General features: G+C 43.1%; 2 protein-coding genes across 2 annotated transcripts; both read right to left on the bottom strand.

The window, feature by feature from the left end:
• Window positions 1-6,570: 6,570 nt before the first annotated feature.
• On the bottom strand, window positions 6,571-10,205 carry LOC118102892 (zinc finger protein 436). The gene is made up of 6 exons (XM_035149481.2): window positions 9,870-10,205; window positions 9,110-9,200; window positions 8,727-8,833; window positions 8,390-8,634; window positions 8,178-8,302; window positions 6,571-8,016 (listed from the first exon to the last, which is right to left on the bottom strand). Exons 1-6 carry the CDS (start codon window positions 10,090-10,092, stop codon window positions 6,663-6,665), a joined length of 2,145 nt encoding a protein of 714 aa, XP_035005372.2. The 5' UTR covers window positions 10,093-10,205; the 3' UTR covers window positions 6,571-6,662.
• Window positions 10,206-11,078: 873 nt separating this feature from the next.
• LOC118102988 (zinc finger protein basonuclin-2) lies at window positions 11,079-19,692 on the bottom strand. Its single transcript, XM_035149631.2, has 8 exons — window positions 19,587-19,692; window positions 15,213-15,247; window positions 14,924-15,026; window positions 14,235-14,404; window positions 14,086-14,151; window positions 13,255-13,668; window positions 12,411-13,011; window positions 11,079-11,839 (listed from the first exon to the last, which is right to left on the bottom strand). The coding sequence occupies exons 1-8, from the start codon at window positions 19,690-19,692 to the stop codon at window positions 11,079-11,081; spliced, it is 2,256 nt and encodes a 751-aa protein (XP_035005522.2).
• Window positions 19,693-20,143: the final 451 nt, after the last annotated feature.

The raw sequence follows: 20,143 nt of genomic DNA, 5'->3' as shown, positions 1-20,143 counted from the left end.
GAACAATAAGCCACTCGGATGTCTTCACCTACCACATAGTCTCCCTGGAGATTATCAGTGTTTTGGGATATGTCGCCTACTGTTGTGGCATCTACATGTGTAGTCTGACGATGATGATGATTGGGTATTACAGTTTCTGTGTCACTTACCCTCCGCAGACTCTCTTTCACTGCTTCACTTGTGTGGAGCATTATGTGGCTGTTGTTCACCCCATCACTTACCGAGGCCTGAGACCTTCGGACAGGGTGAGAGTCAGAAACACCAGCATTGGGTGTATTTGGCTTTTCTGCATTACACTGTTGTGTATAACAGCTTGGTACTTCCCTCTGTTCCCCACTCATATGTTTATCATCATCCACGGCATCGTCATGACTGTTGTATGTTTCTGCAGCCTCTCTGTTCTCTGTACTCTGATTCGTCTCGGGCTGGGGAAAGTGGATGGAGGTCGCCAACAGACGGACCAATCAAAGCAGAAGGCTTTTAATATTATTCTGATCATAACGGGAGCACTGGTGTTTAGGTCTTGTGGGCTCATGGTTATCAATTTAAGTTTTGGCATAAATTCGGAATATGGAAGCGATGCATGTGTGTTGCTAATGTCTGCATGTTGGCTCTGTCTTCCAAGCAGCCTGGCTCCACCTCTGTTCTTTCTACAAAGAACAGGAGCACTTGCGTGGTTTAGTCGCAGCTTGAACGAGGGTGAAAACTAGATGAGATGAAGGTAGAATGGCTGGAACAGAAGTGAGAACATTTGTTATTTCAGATAAATTGTGTAGAAGTGTGTTCAAAACTGGGGTTTATTTCTATGGTGCTGCTAAACGTAGAGTCGTCACTTCTGGGTTTTTGCTTGTTTCTTATAGGTGGTATAAGGTTATGCTTTCAGTTATACTGTTTCATGGGGATGTAACAGTTCTCCAGATCAATGGTTCAGTTTGGACCTTGGTTTTTGAGCTGTGGTTTGGTTCATATTTCGTGTTTCGGGTAAAAACCTTCAGCGTTGGCAGCGAGTCGAGATATATCGGATCCATCATCCCGTATTGAATTAAGAGATCGTGGATTAGGTTTAGAAACCTCACTGCCACTAGTTGATTATTCGTCAACATGAATAACGATAGTAGCATAAGCTTACTTAAGTTGGAAGTAGTAGAAGATACTTCAGTCACCCCTGGTTCCAGAAGTAAAAATCCTATACATTTGTTCTCATAGACATTGGAGCACTATTGTTATATTGTTATACAATACACTTGCTTCCACCATGATATGACTGTGCTAGTAAGAGTGTGCATGTCACCCTCAGAGTGAGCACACGGAAAAACAATTAATCTTGGCCACGAGGTCACAGGTTAGATTTCATTCAGAGACCATTTGTGGTTGTGTAACATGCAAACAACTCCCAGTTCTGCTTGATTTCCATCTGCTCCAGAAACACCTGCTTTAAAAGTGGCTCTGACACAACATCCATCTGAAGCAGTCGGTGGAGAAGCAGGACAGGGACACGATCTCATCTGTTCTGAAGAAAGACAAAATACCACTAAAGAGGTTTGTCTCCTTTAATGCACTCAGATCCATTTATATGTATCTGTAGTATTCTAAATACTTACACGATCGCTATGACAACTGTATTAACGGATATGAAATAACAAATAGACATTTTGCTTAACTTGTGTTGAGTCCTTTTCACATAAAATCGATGTGACTTCTCGAGCAGTCATATCTAATTATAACACTGCTGTTTATCCTGTTGTAATGCAGAATAATGGATTCTGATTGGCCGTAGTCAGATGACCTCTTGATAATTGTTTTTAATTTAAGTATGACCTTCAATTTGTGTTATATGTTAAAAACTACAGATGCACCAAGGAAATGTCTTAACCTCCAATACCAATTGAGACACTTTAGCCCTCAGCAAGAATTGAAATTGTGTTGATGTAAAGTAACTAGAGACAGAGATGGTGGTCTGACCTTCATGATTCAATTTTTTCTAATTTGTGTGTGTTCCATCTCCTCCACAGGCCATGTCCGTCAACGTTACCCATGGACCTCCGTCCCTCTCCACATCCAACTCCTCCATCTCTATTTTCTACTTCTACTGTCAAAACTCTTTAGCGAGCTTGATCCTCGGAACCATATACGCCGTCACCTTCACCCTATTCCTCTTTCCTCTGTGCATCCTCGTCCTCTACATCGGCTTCCAAAGATGGAGGCATCAGCGTTCTGTACCTACAGGGCAGACAACGAGTCACACCGACGTCCTCACCTATCACACGATCGGTGTCGACATTTTTGCTGTTTTGGGGTCAGTCTTCTACATTGTGGGCACCTACAACCGCATGGACACAGTGCTGATGATAGGGGTGTTGTTATTCTGCATCGTTTTCCCTGGACATACTCTGTTGCACAGTCTGACCTGTGTGGAGCCCTACCTGGCCGTCGTCCACCCGATCACCTACCAGCGCCTGAGACAATCATTGGGGGTGAGAATCAGAAACATCACCCTCGGCTGTGTTTGGCTGCTGTGCTTCGGATGGATCGGGGTAACAATCAAGCACTTGCCTGATTTTCCTGTCCTCCCTCTTCTTTGCTTGCTGGGCATCTCAGTAATTGTTGTGTTGTTCTTCTTCTTCTCTGTTCTCAAAGTCCTGACTCGCCCAGGGCCGGGGGGCGGGCCCAGGGAGAGGGTTGACCAATCAAAGCAAAGAGCTTTACACATCATCACAGCGATAGTGGGAGTGCTGCTGTTGAGGTTTGTTTCGCTTCTGCTTTCCGTTGGCTTGTTTAATTTGAAGTCAAGCAATCAGCTTTTAGAATGTATCCTGTTAGATTGTGGACTGATTCTGGCTCTGCCCAGCAGTCTGGTTCAGCCCCTGCTGTTTCTGCACAGAGCAGGAAAGTTAGCATGTTGTAGGAGGAACACGGAATCAGGCTGAGGGGGTCACGTCCAGTTTCTCTCCCCGAAGAACACCGGCAGCTGACATCGACGTTGGTTGCCACTCGCCAATGGACCAAATAATCAGGAGGAGAAGAAGAAGAACAAGTCCTCAAACTACTTGTCAGGCAGCTGGAATTGAACTTTGGAAAAATACAACATACTACAATATACAGTTTTTATGCTGTTAAATACAAAATAATGTTCATTGTACATATTCAGGGTTATTTGAGGTGTTATATATTAATATTTATTTTGCTATGTGGTTGCAACAATTTATGTGTTTAAATGTATCAAAATATCTCTGAATGTATTTTTCACGTATAGTCAGTTATTTTTTGTGCCGATGTAATGTTTCTAGTTTTGTTGTCACCTCTAATAGCTCAGTTTCTTTATATCTTTATGTTTAAAACAATAAAATACAATACAATTCTCCTCTATGTGTCATAAATAACTGATTTATACATTATCACTACATTATATTAGCAAAATAATAAATAATTGTGTTTGTCAAACTATATATACTGTTTTGTTGATACAACATACACACACACACATATATATACAGTATATAATATATAGTCTATACAGTTACTGTATTTAAATCAAAGACTGTTTATTTTTGTGCTCTTGCACATTTTACATAACATATACAGTCATTCTTTAGTGTGATCATGTATACAACACAAGATATTGTATATAACTAATATCTTATTAAGTAAAAATTGGTTTTAATGAATGAGAAGCTGAATTCAGAGTCTTTATTGTCGGCTTTTAGACTAAAAAAACACACAAAAGAACAACATACAGACATGTTTAACATGCCGGTGCATGTTATTTATGTAAAAAAACAAACATAATATGTATGTGCATTAATACGTCAATATTATATGTGTAAATGTAGATATACGAGAAAGAAATGTATGTTTAAATTGAAAAGAAAAACATATAAGCATATATAGTTTTTGTATGTATGTTATTGATAAACTTGCCTTTGTAAATTAAATATATGTTGTTAACATATATATAGTCATAACCATCCATACAACACAATTTTTACGAGCATTATTTCATAAATGTTATAAACTCATATCTTCATATATCCAGGGGAACATATTATAATCAGAACATATATCTTGATGTCATACAGAGAATTTTTGCATTTCAGAAACCTTACTATGAAACTAATATAGGAAACAGTTCAGTATGAACTGCACGAGTGACGACAACAGAACCATATCAGTTGAAATGTGATCGTTACCCAAACCTGCTAACAACCACTTCAAATAATACATAAGAGGGAAACCTCCAATCAACACGTCCAACCATCCTATCAACCACCCGAGCAACATCCAATCAGCTACCCAGAACAAACAAACTATCAACCATTACAAACATCTGGCACACACCCGAGAACCGCCAGGCAGCACACGAACAAAAACCTGGCACCGTAGTAAACACACTTTCCAAGATTTAGAGCATGACAGCTGAAACGGTTGTTGACTAGCTATAGTTGCTATAATGGTAGTTTAATAGTTGGTAGTTCAATTCTGCTGCCATCCTTCTGAGTTTATGTTTGAAAACGACTTTTGTTGTGTGTTCTTTTTTACACATTTTATCCCACCATGACTTCTGCTTTCTTGCCAAATTTTCACACAGTTGGACAATGAATATTTTTCCTTTATTTTTTTTATTTACTCTCGATTATAACGGCACCAGCACAGTTTTCCTGACCTGTGCAGATACAGCACAGGTAATATCAAAGTGCTGGGCAGATTAAACCATAATCCAGAAAGCTCCAGCAAACAGCTGACACTGCTACTGTGCAGGTGCAAGTCGACCAGAACCGAGCAAACAAGGAACCCTAAGAACCAAACCCACAGCACTGCCAAGATGGCTGTGAGGGTGTAGAACGCCCTTTGCTTTGATTGGTCAACTCGCGCTGTTTCCCCGCCTCTGTCGCCAGGTCCCGGCCGAACCAAAACACAGAGGACGGACAGGCTGCAGAAAGAGATGACTGTTAAAAGGAAAGCTAAATAGACATAAAGTGGGATGCTGATTAGAGAGAGATCTGGATTACTTGCATTGCTCCATGTGAAGCCCAGCAGCCACACACAAGCAATGCTGATGTTTCTGATCCTGACCCCACGTGCACTCCTCAGCCCCACGTAGGTGATGGGGTGAACTGCAGCCAGGTAGCGATCCACGCAGGTGACGAGGTGAAAGAAACCCCCTCCATAAAATATAGTGAAAATGACACAGAACCCCACAGCCGACATGTGAGGGTCGTGAGTACATAAACCAGAAATGAGGAGGGCTAGCCCCAAAGGCCACAACAGCTCCATGGCCGCAAAGTGGAAGGTGAAGACGTCGGCGTGGCTCATCATTGTGAAGGAGCGCTGCTGCCGCCATCGCTGGTGGCCCAGGTAGAGGATGAAGATGGAGAGAGGAATAGTAAGGACGATTCTGATGAGGATGAACACGAGGCCCATTGTGGAACAAGCTGTAGAGTTGGTGTCAAGGGAGCACACTGGAGGAAATGAGTAGATGGAGGGAGCGGAGGAGTTGGTGGACTGATTTACCATCTGCAGTGAAGATGAAGAAGAAGATGAAGAAGAGATGGTGTCAGACCATGAAACAAAACCAGTGACGTGATGCCTCCTTTCAAAGCTGCAGTGACGATGTTGGTCTGTTGGGCAACAACTCGGCTACATATGCCTGAAAACATATACGTCTTGAATTTATGTATATATAGGATGATCAGAGACTGTATATAAAGACAATCACTGACTGTATAAACTGTACATTTAGTTTTGCAGGTATATGCACTGGACAAATATTATTATATGTTCTTAATAAGAAGTTTTTCACTTCATCCAGGCTGGGGCAGGAATATCTGTTGAGATCTCTAAAGAACAAAATATCTAACCCATGGAACCACAAACATCCAGATCATTTATCATCTGGGGACCACGAGTGTTGATTTCTCAACAGTAATGGTGGAGCCACTCAAAGAACCTGTCGTCCCACACATGGCTCAAAGAAATCCTGACATCCCGATGTTACTGATGAACGACCACTTACCTTGTGTTTGTGTTTGTCGTCGTCCTGCGTCTCTGAACTCACTCGACGCTCCTCACTGATATAATGATACTGAGTAATACGTGTGGTCATAGTGTCAGAGTGATGGATGGAGGATGTTTTGCATGTTGTAAAACAAATGCATGATAAATTGAGCTGTCAATCACAGCAGGCAAATTTCCTCTTCACATTATTCCTCCACAGATATCCCTGACCCACGGGTCGCTTAAGGACACTACAACTATATCGCCTCATCGCTCACTGATAAAAGGAAAAAGAGCATCCAGACAACATTTATTTATCGTCTACTTTACATTTTTTTGTTTTGTCCATGTCCTATCTGCTAACATGGAGGAGGAGGGGTTTATGACCTATACTGCAGCCAGCCACCAGAGGGAGATTGAGATGCTTTGGCATTGATCCTCCAGTTAACCACTTGTACAACGTTTTCGCACGAACTGTAAATCTGACAAGTCGCTCAAACAACGTGAAAACGCTTGGACTTTATAATCACGTGGTCACCAACACATTTCACATCCAACAGCATAAAAAACGAGTGAGAGTGAGAATCTGAAGGTTTTATTAGAGACATGCAGCGAACAAGCTGTTTACATTTCATCATCATGAACCGAGACAAACACAGAGTTTGTTTGTTCTACGTCACACTTTCTGCCACTAGGTGGCTCTTCATGTGTGTTTTCAGACAGTGGCTCTGAGTGAACGCTTTGTCGCAGAGCGTGCACTTGTAAGGTCGCTCACCGTTGTGCGTCCTCATGTGAACAGTCAAGTGCGTTTTGCGAGCGCACCCTTTCCCACAGATGCCACAGACGTACGCTTTGACGCCCGAGTGCACCGTCATGTGGTTGTCCAGGTTCGTCTTGCGTTTGAAGGCCCAGCCGCAGGCCGGGCAGCGGTACGGCGTTTCGCCCGTGTGGACCCGCATGTGAACGGTCAGCGATCCCTTGGTGCTGAATCTCCTGCCGCACTCGCCGCAGTTGTACGGCTTCTCGTTGGTGTGCGTCCTCATGTGGTTCTCCAGCTGTAAGCTCGTCAGGAACATTTTGCAGCAAACGTCGCAGAGGTACGATCTCTCTCTGTCCGTGTGAATCTTCTCATGTTGTCGTAGCGTCCCGATGAGTTTGAAGCTCCTGCCACAGACCTGACAGCCGTGAGGTCGTTCTGCGGAGTGCGTCATTTTGTGGCGAGATAACGATCTGTAGTTGCTGAGGGATTTGCCGCAGACGCCGCAGAGGTGCGTCTTCTTGTTGGCGTGAGTGCGGCGGTGAGCTTTTAGCTGCTCCTTCAGTTTGAACACTTTGTGGCAGGTGAAGCATTTGTGAAGCTTCGCCTCCTTGTGGCATTTCTGATGATTCTCTAGAGACACCTTCAACGCAAAAGCAGCGTCACACACATCACATCTGTGCGGCGTCTCCCCTGAGTGGGCCGCCACGTGCTCGTCAAGGCCGAGCTTGCTCAGGAAAGATTCACCACAGATGTGACAGTCGTCGGTTTTGTGGAGACTTTGTAGATGATGCTTCAGCGCCTCGTCGGTCTCTGAACACTCTCCACACATGCCGCAAACACTTCCTGGATCATCCACGTGACTCCAGGCGTGTTTCACGAAGGAGGCGTCTGATTTGAGCAGAGCTCCGCAGACGTGACAAGAGAGAGCGGCGTCGCTGTTTTCAGTCTCGACTCCAGAACTATCGATCTTGTGTTTCTTTGTCGTCTGCGTTTCGCCGTCGCTGTCCCTCAGCACCTCGTCGCCCTCTACTGGTTTCCAGTCGTCATCGCTGTCGTTCACCTGTTCTCCCTCTTCTTCCATTTCATCATCATCATCGTCGTCGTCATCAGCGTCTCGTTCACTCTCAGCTGCAGGGCGGCACACAGCGTCCTGAGCTTCGTCATCATCCTCATCGTCAACATCGTCGTCCTCATCCTCTGTTCGAAGGTCTTGCTGTTGTAACGTTGAACCGCCGGATACAACGTCTGCCTCCTGAACACGACCGCTGAGGAAAACCAGAAACAAATGAATATGAAGGTTTACGTGTGATGCCTTTAAAGTCTGTCAGACATTACGGTGCTGCAGGTACAACCTCGTGTGGCCAAAAGGGTGCGGACACTCTTTCTGATTATTGGTTCCCGCAGCTTCAGTCACATACGTACATACCTTGTTTGTGGTGCAACGTCATCACACATCAACACGGCGGCGGTGGATGACGAGTCTCTGGTGCCGTCGTCTTTCCTCCGTAGTGGTTGAATTTCTTCCTCGCTCGCCTCAGGTTCTGTTCGAGCCTGTAAAAAAAAAAAAAAAAGAGGTCAGATTTCACCTTGTAGCTAAAAAAGCATGCACGTGCAGCTTTGTCGTAAAAGACAAACAACCTTGGGTCTGATGAAAAGCGTTGACGTCCCTCGTCCTGCACGGCTGATGTTTCTGTGGAGCTCCTCCGGCGTCACCGTCTTCAGCTTCAGACATCGTAACTTACGTCCCCTGTCGGACGTTAAGATGTCCAGAGGTTTATCGTTTGTCGCCAGCTGAGGGAAGGTGCGCCTCAGCAGGTCCAGGAAGTCCGACTGCTCCAGACCACGAGGACACTTCAGCTTCAGCATCGGACATTTCTTCAGAACTGAAGAAGGAAACACAAGCACGAAAACATTTCTACTAAACTTTACTTTCCTTTAAATTTGATTTCAAATTTAAATATTCTATTAAATTTACCGTTTTTTGAAAGAACATCAGTCTGCGGGTCGTCCAGGATGCGGATCCTGAGGTGCACGTGGTTCTGGGTTTCACTGGCCTGAGGACTGACGGACTTCCTCTGAGGTCTGGAGGAAAAACACCAGAGAGACGAAGAAGATGTTTGATCAAACTGATGTTTCATCTCAAATTGGAAATAAAAGTCCTGAAGATAAACTGCACGTCGGCATTGTAATTGTCGTGAACTATGTTTTTTAAATATACATTTTGACTTATTGAAAGTGAATTAGTGAATCCAGAAGATGTTATGAGAGTTCAACCTTTTCTACACAATAAATCAAATGATTACAGCTGAAATAATCACATTTTAAAAGGAATAAAAAATGAATAATTGTTGTTTAAACCTTGATGGAGTTTGGTTCTTCAGATCTTCCAGTTTCTCTTCCTCAGCCTCCTCTTCGTCGGCGTGGCTGAGGATCCTGCGTCGCTTCACACCTGAACAAAACACACACATCTCTTATTTCCTCATATTTTTCTAACAGGAACATTTATGGGGCCATTATCAGTGCGTAATCAGATTTGTGAATGTGTACGTGGATCAGTAAAATCTGTATTTAGAAAGTGTGTGTGTGTGTGTGTGTGTGTGTGTGTGTGTGTGTGTGTTTGTAAACAGATTTGAAAGTGTATTAATGTCTGTACATGTGTAGACAAGTGTGTAAACGCACACACAAGATAAGATGAAACTGTATTGATCCCCACACCAGGACATTCAGATGTAAAGTGAGACTGAGGTAAACAGGAGAATAAAATGGAGATTAACGGTTGAAAGGTCTCTTGAAAAGGCTCTACCGCCACCTAGTGGCAACAGACGGTTTGAGACTGACATTTGTCAATAGTCCTGCGACAATTCTGGCCCCAGACAAAAAGCTCAATCATGACTTTAGCCAATCGTTGGTCGATTAGAGCAAAGCCGAACTAAAGAGAAAGTCTGACTGATGATTTCCTGTGTCTCTGTTTTTTGTTTGCGTGTCTGAAGATCATTTGACAGAGAAGTAAAAAATAAAAATGCAAGATATTTGAATGGAGTTCAACGTGCAGCTGTGCGTATGATCCTGGTCCTCAGGGTTCCGGGCTGTGACCTTCGGAGAAGAACCAGCGACTCACCGGCTCTTTGCAGCTTGACCCGCGGCTGCAGCAGCGCCTCCAGCTGCCTCCTCTGCCGCTCCACCTCCAGCCTGAAGCCCGCCGCCTCCTCCTCGTACCCGGACACGGTCCTCTCCACCGCCGCTAGGATCTCCCGGGAGGCGGCGGCGAGTCGCTCGGTCACGAACTCTCCGAGAATCTGAGCTTTACGCGTTTGACTCAACTTCTCGTCTGCGTTTCTCATCTTCAGTGGAAACACAGCGGAGATATTTCACGTTAATTCGCTCATCGGCGCTTTGTTTACGAGCTTCACGTTTCCGGTTTGGGTCCGTGCATTGAGGTTCTCCGGGTAGAAACCGAGACCCGCACCAGACTTTCTTTCCCCTGCCATCTTTCATCAATCAATATGAAAGTATCGATACATAATGAAATTAGTGTTTTATTATTATATTATTATTCCCATTGTATTATTTTAAACAGTTATATCTATTTTATATCTACAGATGATTCCTTATTTATTTCCTTTATGAATTACACATTACATTTATGAATAAAACTCCCTTGGCTTAAATAATAGGGAAAAGAAAACGAGTAAATAAAAGATTAATTTGTTCGTTTTAAAACGTTAAGAGTTTTTTAACACACCGTCTCAAATATGTCTGAAAGCAAACTTTGTTTTTGTAGTAATTCATTAAAAAGTGTCTCTGATGCTAACTACGAGCAGCTGTTAAAAAATTATTATACAACATTTACATTGCGGTATTAATATTTCAAAAGTATTAATATGACGATGTAAAAATACACCAATCGCACTTAAGTAAAAGTTTATCACTGTAAAAAGTTACAAATTTTATTACAGTCATTATTGAAATAACAGATAACAACCACAGGGGGGAGCCCCTGCACACAGCAGCATGCTGTTAAATACACTTTTATCATAGAGACAGTTTATAGGAATCACACATTATGTTCTGTATAGAATACAAATATGTACAGTTTGTCCTGAAGGTGGGGGGGGAACAGAGAAAAGGTTTGTGTCATCAACCTAAAAAAAAACACTTTAGGGGAAGGCTCGACGAGTTGTGCCTGCAGGTGGAGACGAGATGTTCTTTAAATTAACATCAAGCATTTTACTGTTTCAGAATGCTGTGTTAGCATTTTAGCTCATATATGTGATGTTAGCTAATCAAGAATCTCGTTGCAGTCACACGTCAATAAGCACAAAGTCCTTCAACACTCCTCCCCCTCTGCGTTTCTCCGCCCCTCCGGCTTCACTCTTTCTATTTTCACCGGCATGCTCGACTTCCTGGGCTTCTTCTTTGGAATGGAGTCACCTGACTCCCACTGCTGCTGCTGATTGGCTATCTCTTCTTGTTTTCCTTCCGTGCAACCATATGGCTTGTTGCAGTTTGCCGTGGCGACGGGGGCATGGTCAGGGAGGGGTGCAGGTGCAGTGTGGTTGGTGTTGAGGCCGATCAGGTGTCGACAAGGTTCGCTTTTCTCTGCTGTCGGAGCAGAGACGAGGGACGTTGAGCCCACAGAGGACGCACTGGGTGGAGGGTGAGGCAGCACCTGGAGGTGCAGGTTGGATCTGCAGCTGGAGTCACTCCGGGTGAAGTTCTGGCTGTTGACCAGGGGTGGAGGGTGAGGAGAAGGCCGAGGGGAGTCAGAGGACATGTCCTGGCTGCCCTGGTGGAGGTTTGAGTGACAGGTCGACCCATTTCTAAAGTTGTGTACATGCAGTAGTGTGTGTGTGTCGTCATCCGGTTGCCAAAGTGTTTTGTTGATTTCTTTTTCCCTTGTGTGGGCTTCGGGCTGCGTGTTTCGCTGGGTATGTGCGTCTCTGCCAGAACCGGTGTGTAGCCGTGGGTTTGGGTTGGCGCTGTGACGGTTTCGGCTTCGCAGCGAGCTGAAGACCATGGTGCAGCCCGCCACCGTGCAGCAATGTTTGATCTTCAGGTGGACGGCGTTGTAGTGGATCTTCAGCGTTCCTGCACAAACAGAAGGAAAATGGTGTCCTGGTTACAACTGACCTGAAATCACGCATTAGCCATTCGTGAGATGGAATAAAATCTAACCAAATAATTCATGACAGTGGCAGATAAGATTCCTCTCAGACAAAAACGTCTGTGTAAAATGAGTTGTTGTTTACAATCTGTGTCAGAATGTACCCATTTAGAGAAACTGGGACAACACATCAGTGGGGAAATGCGGTGGAATATCTCAAATTGAACATGAACTCCAGGAGAGGATTGAGCCTGGGAAAAGGTTATAAAAGGTTTTGTTTCTGAGCTGTTCTGTTAGGAGGAGTTCAATTGTTGTGAACCCCGGGAAAACCCAAACCACAGGGTCAGGGGGAGACTTTTATTTGAACCCTGAGGAACCCCAAGTCACCAGACCATCAGAGGAGCTTAATATTAACCCAAAGATCCAAAATCAGTAACAGACCTGGAATCGAACCATATCCTGTGGGTTTTTTCAAGACACAAGACCAGAAGAGGGAACTCCATTCACATTGAAATGAACCCTGTGGAACTCAAAAGGAATCCATCACATTCCTACCTTTGTCATAGAAGCTTTTCCCACAAACGCCGCAACAGACCCTTCCTTTCCGACCTCCTGCAGAGGAAGGAGAAGGTAGGGAGCAAGGGGAAGATTGGAGAGGATGGAGGGAGGAAGACGAGGATGGCAGAGGAGGGAGGGATGACGAAAAGGAGGAGGCAGGAATAGGACAGAGAAAAGAGGAGGAAAAGGATGGGAGAGGATGAAACAAGGAGGGAGAGGAGCCTTGCAATTTCTGGTAAGTCTTTGGAGGAGAGGAGGAAGAGGAGGAAATGGATGGATGGCGTGAGGAAGACATGGGGATAAATGAAGAGTTTAAAAAAGGGGAGGGTGAAGAGGTGTTCTCCTGTTTGGCCGTGCCCATGTGGAGGCCAAGCTCTTCATCGCTGTGGATGCGAGGGTTCGGTTGCCACAGGGACTGGGCTGAGTTCAGCTTGTCCGGGTCGGCTTTGATTTTTAAAGCTTGTTCCCCTTTGGTTTGCTGCGTGATTGAACCGGTCTCTTGAGCTTCTCTTTCTCCGTCCTGCCTGTGTCTCTTGGACACTTTGGTCTCACTGGGCTTCTGCAGACATTGTGTTTGCTTCGTGGGAGGAACAAGATCCTGGTTTACAAAAACAAGACAAGGAGAAAACAAGATGATGTGTCTCAAAAACCAAGACAATGTAGATGTTAAGCTTCATGCAATAGCATCAGGGATCTGATCAGTCCTACTTTCCTTCTGCTGTACGACAAGAAGACCAAACATAAAGTCACGTACTGTTTCTAGTTGCAGAACAATGAAGCAACGACAAGTTTCTGCCCAACAACAGGGATGTGTTCACTGTTCAAAATGTAATTTACTAACCTTGGAGGCAGGAAGCAAACACTGGAAGGCGGAGCTTGGAAAGTGAAAAGGCAGAAGCAAAGACAGACCGCTCGGAGAGTTCTCAAAATGATGGATCGTGTCATTGCCGTCAGCAACACTGCTTTTCTCAAAACGGCAGACGCCAGCCACCAAATGTGAATCTTCTCTCGAGTTCCTGAACTTCCCCGGCGTTCCTCTGTTGCGCTCGATGAACGTGCTGATGTTTGACTGGCGGCTCTTTGGGGCGGGCCTTAGCTGTGGATCAGAGAGGCAGTTGACAGCTGCCTGGCACTGAAGCGTCATCAACTCCACGATGGGGCGGGTCTCGCCAAAGCGAAGGAACTGTTTGAGGATGAGCAGCTCCTCTTCAGGAGTCACCATCATCCAGCGGTCCAGCACCTTCCCACCGGGATTCTGGAGACGAGAAGATTCATTCACTCTAAGTCAGTTTGTCCAGTTGTGAGTTTAGATTAATGTGCAACACATTTACTGTAATTCAACCATAGACTGTAAATAAAGATGGACGACATGACGGCTCCCAAAAAGTGAAGCCAAATCATCTCAATCACCCCCTGGTGGCTGACTGCAGTATAAATCAGAATCCCACATTATCCCGCTGATGTTTGTTCAAGTGTTGATGTTTCTGATAAGTTTGGTTTTTATTAGTTATTTGATGATATAAAAAAGGGGCTGAGACATCATGATTGACAGCTAAGACTGACTCAGGATTGGTCGAGAGTGTGAATGGGCGGGACCTTTAATACTGCAACGCCTGTATCAGACATTTTAGGTTCTTCTTGTACAATGAGAGGTGGAGAGTCGTCCTTTCACCTGCAGCATGTATCCTCGTACATAGTCTCCCAAACTCCAGCCCAGTGCGTGCAGTATGTGGCCGACCTGAAGAAAGACATGATGTCATCTGTTACACATTGAATGTAATCTATTACTCCTCAACATTCATATCAGATGACTGGGTGCACCTGCTCTGGGGTCAGGACGCTGTAGAGACGATCCAACAAAATCTTCAGACGAACTGGGACGGCCTGAGCTCCGTACAGGACCAGGGAGCTCAGGTCGAGCACCAGCCCAGGAAGGGCCACCTCCACTGGGCCACAGCTGGAGGACGGCTGGGCCTGGAGCTTCTCCAAGGCTGGAGAGGAGAAGAGCAACAATAAGTTATACTGACATAATACTGCCAATAATTGCAGTACTTTAAAGGTATTAAAGGTATGAAAGGTATTTTGATATATATATATATTTATATATGTATATATTTTGACACCTGTTTGTTCAAACGACTGACAGGAGTGTGTGTGTGCGTGTGTGTATGTGCGTACATGCAGATGCTCTCCAGATGTTCCTGGTAATGTGATGACAGCGACACCTGACTTCATGTCACCGTGGTGACAGCACACGGCTGCAGTGTGTGTGTTAGTGTGTGTACTTGTACAGATGTCTTTGTGAGGACCATTTTGAGCCTACAACCTAAAGTCTGAGGACATTTTGGCCGGTCCTCACTTTAGATGAGCTGGTTAGAATTAGTTAGGGTTAGGTCACTAGATAGATGTGCAAACGTGTGTGTGTGTGTGTGTGTGTGTGTGTGTGTGTGTGTGTGTGTGTGTGTGTGTGTGTGTGTGTGTGTGTGTGTGTGTGTGTGTGTGTGTTTTACCATGCACCACCCAGCCATGTCCACAGCGATCACATGACCTGAATTTGGAACTTCCAGGTTTGAAGCATAAGCAGCTGCAGCCAGATACTGAACATCTGATCGACTGATAGACACAAACACACAAACACACAGACACACACACAATTTTAATATCGTGGCTATGAAAAATATATTTATTACAATAAATAAATGATACATTTATTTTTTTGTAACATTTTGTAAAATATAATGATAAGACACACACACACACACACACACACACACACACACACACACACACACACTGTACCTCTTCAGCATCTGGACTCATCCTCATCTTCAGTCCTGTGGTCACAAGAGAAACATCACAGTCTCCTGATTGGTCAAACAAAGACTCTAATTGGACAAACGGACATTTCCACCGAATATTCATGTTCAATTTATATGAATCTTTATAATAAAAGGTTTTCTTTAGTTTTTTCAATTATTAAAATTAACTAAATTCTTTCACTGAGACTGAAAACTCAGACATGAGTAATTTCAACAAATGAACATTATTATTTTATATTTATGTTTCAGCTTGAATTATCTTCTGTAAAGTGATATTCTTCTTATTCTTCTTATTATCATTATTAATCTTAAATCCCTTAATATTACTATGAAATGTTACTGTCGCATAGCAATCACTCCACTAATTATTTTAGTAAGTAGAACATTTTGATTTTCTTATATTTATTATTATATTGTAGGTTCATCTAAAATAAATCTATAATAAATCATTGTGTGGGAAATCAAACATTGATCCTTTCTAATAGGTATTTAAATAACATATTGATAATTACTAATAGAAACATTTAATTTTGAATTGATACATTTACAATAAACTGAAGAAACAATGTTGTGTTTGTTCATCAACAACAACTCATTGGTTTTATATGTAACATTTAAAATGATGTGAATGTGACTAATATTAGAAACACACTCACCTGTTTGTTGTTGATTCACTGATGAATAAAAACTACTTTCTTCTTCTTCTCGTTTTATTCTCCTTCAGTTTTCTCTTTCTTTTCTTTCTTCACATCTTTCTTTTCTGTTTTTCTGGGAACGGTTTCTTTCTTTCTTCTTCTCGTCTTCAGAAAATCATATTTCTCTCCATCTCTGGACTGTAGAACTACTTTTCTCTCCCTCTCTCTGTCATATACATAAACTCTATATGTATAAACTGTATGTAAATAAACTGTACTTATATATACAGTGATTCCTTTGACTCCTCCCTCTCACAGAACCGATGTGATTGGACGACAACGGCTGCATCACAGGGGAGTTTGTCTTTCTTCCTCTTTCACTCTTTTGTCTGTTCTCTGACTGAGGAAGATGCTGATGATGATGATGATGATGATGAATTTTATTAGAATAAATTGCATTATGACTAATTATAACTTACTATTTCAACTTTTAAAGTAAAAGTTGTGCAATTTAAGTAAAAGTAAGAAAATATTACAATTAAATTTGACTTCAAATACATTTATTATTAATTGATATTAATCATTTTTAATCATATCAACATGATGTTTCTCTTCCAGCTGCAGATGAAAATAAATAAATAAGACACCAGACTGTCCTTGGTGTGTCCATCAACCTCTTTGTCCCCCAGGAAACAGCTTCCCTCTGGGAGGAAGGTTCCACCCCCCGAGGGTCAGATTGAATCAGGGTGACAGTAGGGCAGCTGGCCTGCCGCCACACACACACACACACACACACACACACACACACACACACACACACACACACACACACACAGACAAGGTTAAATAAATGATAATTTGTCTTTTTGCTTTCGTCAACTTTTCATGTCACATTGACAAATTTTATTTTGACTGAAAACAGCTTGAAAGTTTGTTGGATTAAAGACAAAGGCAGAAATTGACAGAATCACATTCGAGTCGTTTCGGTTTGTTGATGAACAAACAGACACAATATCATAGAAAATAAAACAGTTAAAAAAGGACACAGGCATGAAATTCATTTTTAGAAATGAAATAATGGAAAAAGGTTTTTCTGGTTCTTCATACATTCACAAACATTTTATCTTTTTTATTTTATCATATTTTTACTTTGCTTGATTGAAGGAAAATTCATGGACTTTTTCATCTGTTTAGAATCTTCTGTCAGAAAAAAACTAAACGTCACAGTTTTTCTTCCCTGGAGCTGAAACAACCTGGAAAGTTTCTGATATTGTTGATGTGAAGACACACACACACACACACACACACACACACACACACACAGTGAAGGTAGGCTGTTGGACAGGCTGTGTGTCTGCTGGGAGCTGGTGGACCTCTTTCTTGTTTTGATGTCGTACTAATTAGAATATCAGACGATAGCAGTGTGTGTGTGTGTGTGTGTGTGTGTGTGTGTGTGTGTGTGTGTGTGATCAACGTCGTTCGTTGACACACTTACTTACTAGATCATCTCAGAGGGGTCGTATTTGAAAGCCAGCAGCGGTACCACCTCCTGTCCTGTGTGTGTGTGTGTGTGTGTGTGTCCTGGTCCTGTGTTCTCGGTCTCTAAACTGAACCAGGTCGACACTTTGTTCGAAACAGAAGCAGCAGAAGGAAACTTGACGTCTCAGCGACAAACTTTCAGGGTTTTCACCTGATTCTCATCGTGAGACTTTCACAGACACACACACGTCATGAAGACATGTCCCATGTTGTAATGCTGCTGTTTGACATGTGAAGATCTGGTGTTTCACAATTGAATCATCTCCATCTACAAGGTTGTGTTTTCACAACTGGAAAGATGTTTTCAGACATTTTCTGGAGTTTGTGTTTCTCATGTGAAGCAGCAGCAGGAGATTGTCCGGGTCAGACTCTGGGTACATTTTACTGGGAGTCTGCAGGAAAAGTTCCAGAAAATGTCCAGAGCAACTGACTCAGACATTTGTGTTCTCACATACAGAACCCCCAGAACCAGTGAGGAACATGTGTGGAACACGTCTGTGGTTCAGTTCATGTCTTAAAACAGCTTCTGTTATTCTGTCAGCAGGATTAAATAAAAAACGACTTGGAAAGAAACGTCTCCCTCGTCTCTTTTTCTGTCATTTGTCACAACAAACGTTCTGAGGAGCAGGATGTGAATTTTACATGAAGCTAAAACCTGTGTGTGTGTGTGTGTTATTATGTATTTAACATGTTAAAGCTCTTTGTGTGTGTGTGTGTCCCTTCACATATGGTTTAACTTTATGAGTGTGTCTCCTCTCTCTCTTCCGCTCTCTCTCTACCCTCACCCCACCCCTCGGATCCTCCCCTCTTTATATCTGTGTCACTGCAGTGTGTGTGTGTGTGTGTGTTTCTCTTTGTAGTGAGTCCAACTTGGCTCCGGTGCCGTCACCGCTGGGAGGAGTGTGTGTGTTTAAGTGTGTGTGTCGTCGCAGGTACGATGGGAAAGTGTGTGAGATGAAACGAGGAGTTTTTGAAGAAAAACGTCGGTGAATATTCATGAGGGAGAAAACAGGACACTGGCACTTTTTATTCATTCTTTTTGTTCCTGAGCTTTGTTTTCTTTTGACTTTCATGATTTTATTTCTATTCTCTGTCTGGGAGGGAGACTCGACCTGTTTCAGTCCCTACGACGGAAAACTAATTCATTCAGTGAGACACACCATGTGATATGAAAAAAATATTCTAATTATTTTTCTCATTTGAATTAAATCAACATGAAACATCAATAAGTTGTTTCTCAGAGGGATTTAACTCGAAAATTATGTGAAATGTGAAAATTATAAATAAATTGTAAATAAAGATGGACGGCACAGCTACACACAAGTGAAGCCAAAAATTTGAATTGCCCCCTGGTGGCTGGCTGCAGTATAGGTTATAAACTCCATCACCATATACAGTCGTTGAAGTTGGAGCTTTCATTTGAATGTGGGGGAAAAAACGTAAATTTGTCGCATCTGGATTGAAAAAGCAACAGCTCTGCTACATTTTGGTGCAGATGGAAATTAAAGAATTTATATATTCACGTATTTTTCATTCACATTTTTATTGTCAATTTAATTTCTTGTATTTTGTTTATTACCACCGTGCAAGGAGGTTATGTTTTCACCCGTGTGTGTTCGTTTGTGAGCAGGATTACGCAAAAACTTCTCAACGGGTTTACACGAAATGCGTAGGAAGGGTGTTACTATGGAAACAGCAGCATTTCACATTTGAACATTGCGAGAAAGAGCGTCAGCGTCGACTGAGCTCTGCTTTGTCCAAGCAGCTTTCTAGTTATTTTATTTGTCAACAGAATTATGCAAAAACTACCTGGCGGAGATATGGAAGCTGAGAAGAACCCAAAAAAATGTAGGGCTGTCAATTTTTGTTTGAAATTCAAACATGAATTTGAACGTGTCGGTCGGACTCTGACATTTTTCTTTACTTTCTCCAACATTGCAACATCGGACATTTTTCAACATGGATCTTGACTTTAAAAAGAAAAGTGAATCCTTCAGGTTCTCTTCTATAAGAGCGAGACCATCATGTGCAGGATGGTTGGGCCTGATGGTGGAGTGGTAAACTCGACTGAGGCGAATTCCCGCTTGATGTTTTTGTTTCGCAGCAGTTTCATGACACTTTGTGACATTTAATTAGACATTCAGTTTTCGTGAAAAGGATCATGTTCCTCAGACACACACCCGTGACGTCTGCATCTTGCTGCTGCTGGTTTTGATCCCGTTGTGTCGCTGGCGGCTGCGGCTCCTTTGTCTCAGGATTATCCACGTTATCCTCCAGGGGATTCATCGCTGCTCGAGTGGCCTCAGATCTGTCACATGCAGCAGGAAGAAGATTCTGTTTTTTGTGAGGGAAGCAGGAATTAAACTTAATCTGAGGTATTTGGAGAGCGGGACAAACTCAGGCCGCAGCGCTGGACGCCGCCTGATGAATGAAGCTGTCACTTCGCCCCGAGCGGGAGAGTGTCACAGGGGGTGAAAGGGAAACACCAGAGTCAGCTGTCCTGGCTGTGATGCTAAGCTAAGCTAGCCGCTCCATTGAAAGCTAATGACAGGAGAGTCAACAGATGAAGAAAAGAGTTTTAATTGCTTCCACCAGTCACACGGTCGCTGACAAGACGCCGTGAGACGACGAGGAAAAAGTTCTTCATCCACACAGACGTTTTTCTGAAGATTGTCCACAAACAAGATCAAACTAAAGTCCGACAGATTGTCAATTAAAAAACAATAAAAATCCTTAG

The sequence above is a fragment of the Hippoglossus stenolepis genome, chromosome 23 (genome assembly GCF_022539355.2).
Source record: "Hippoglossus stenolepis isolate QCI-W04-F060 chromosome 23, HSTE1.2, whole genome shotgun sequence".
Lineage (NCBI taxonomy): Eukaryota > Metazoa > Chordata > Actinopteri > Pleuronectiformes > Pleuronectidae > Hippoglossus > Hippoglossus stenolepis.
Note: the sequence above shows the minus strand (reverse complement) of the source record. Positions and strands in the feature narration are given on the sequence as shown.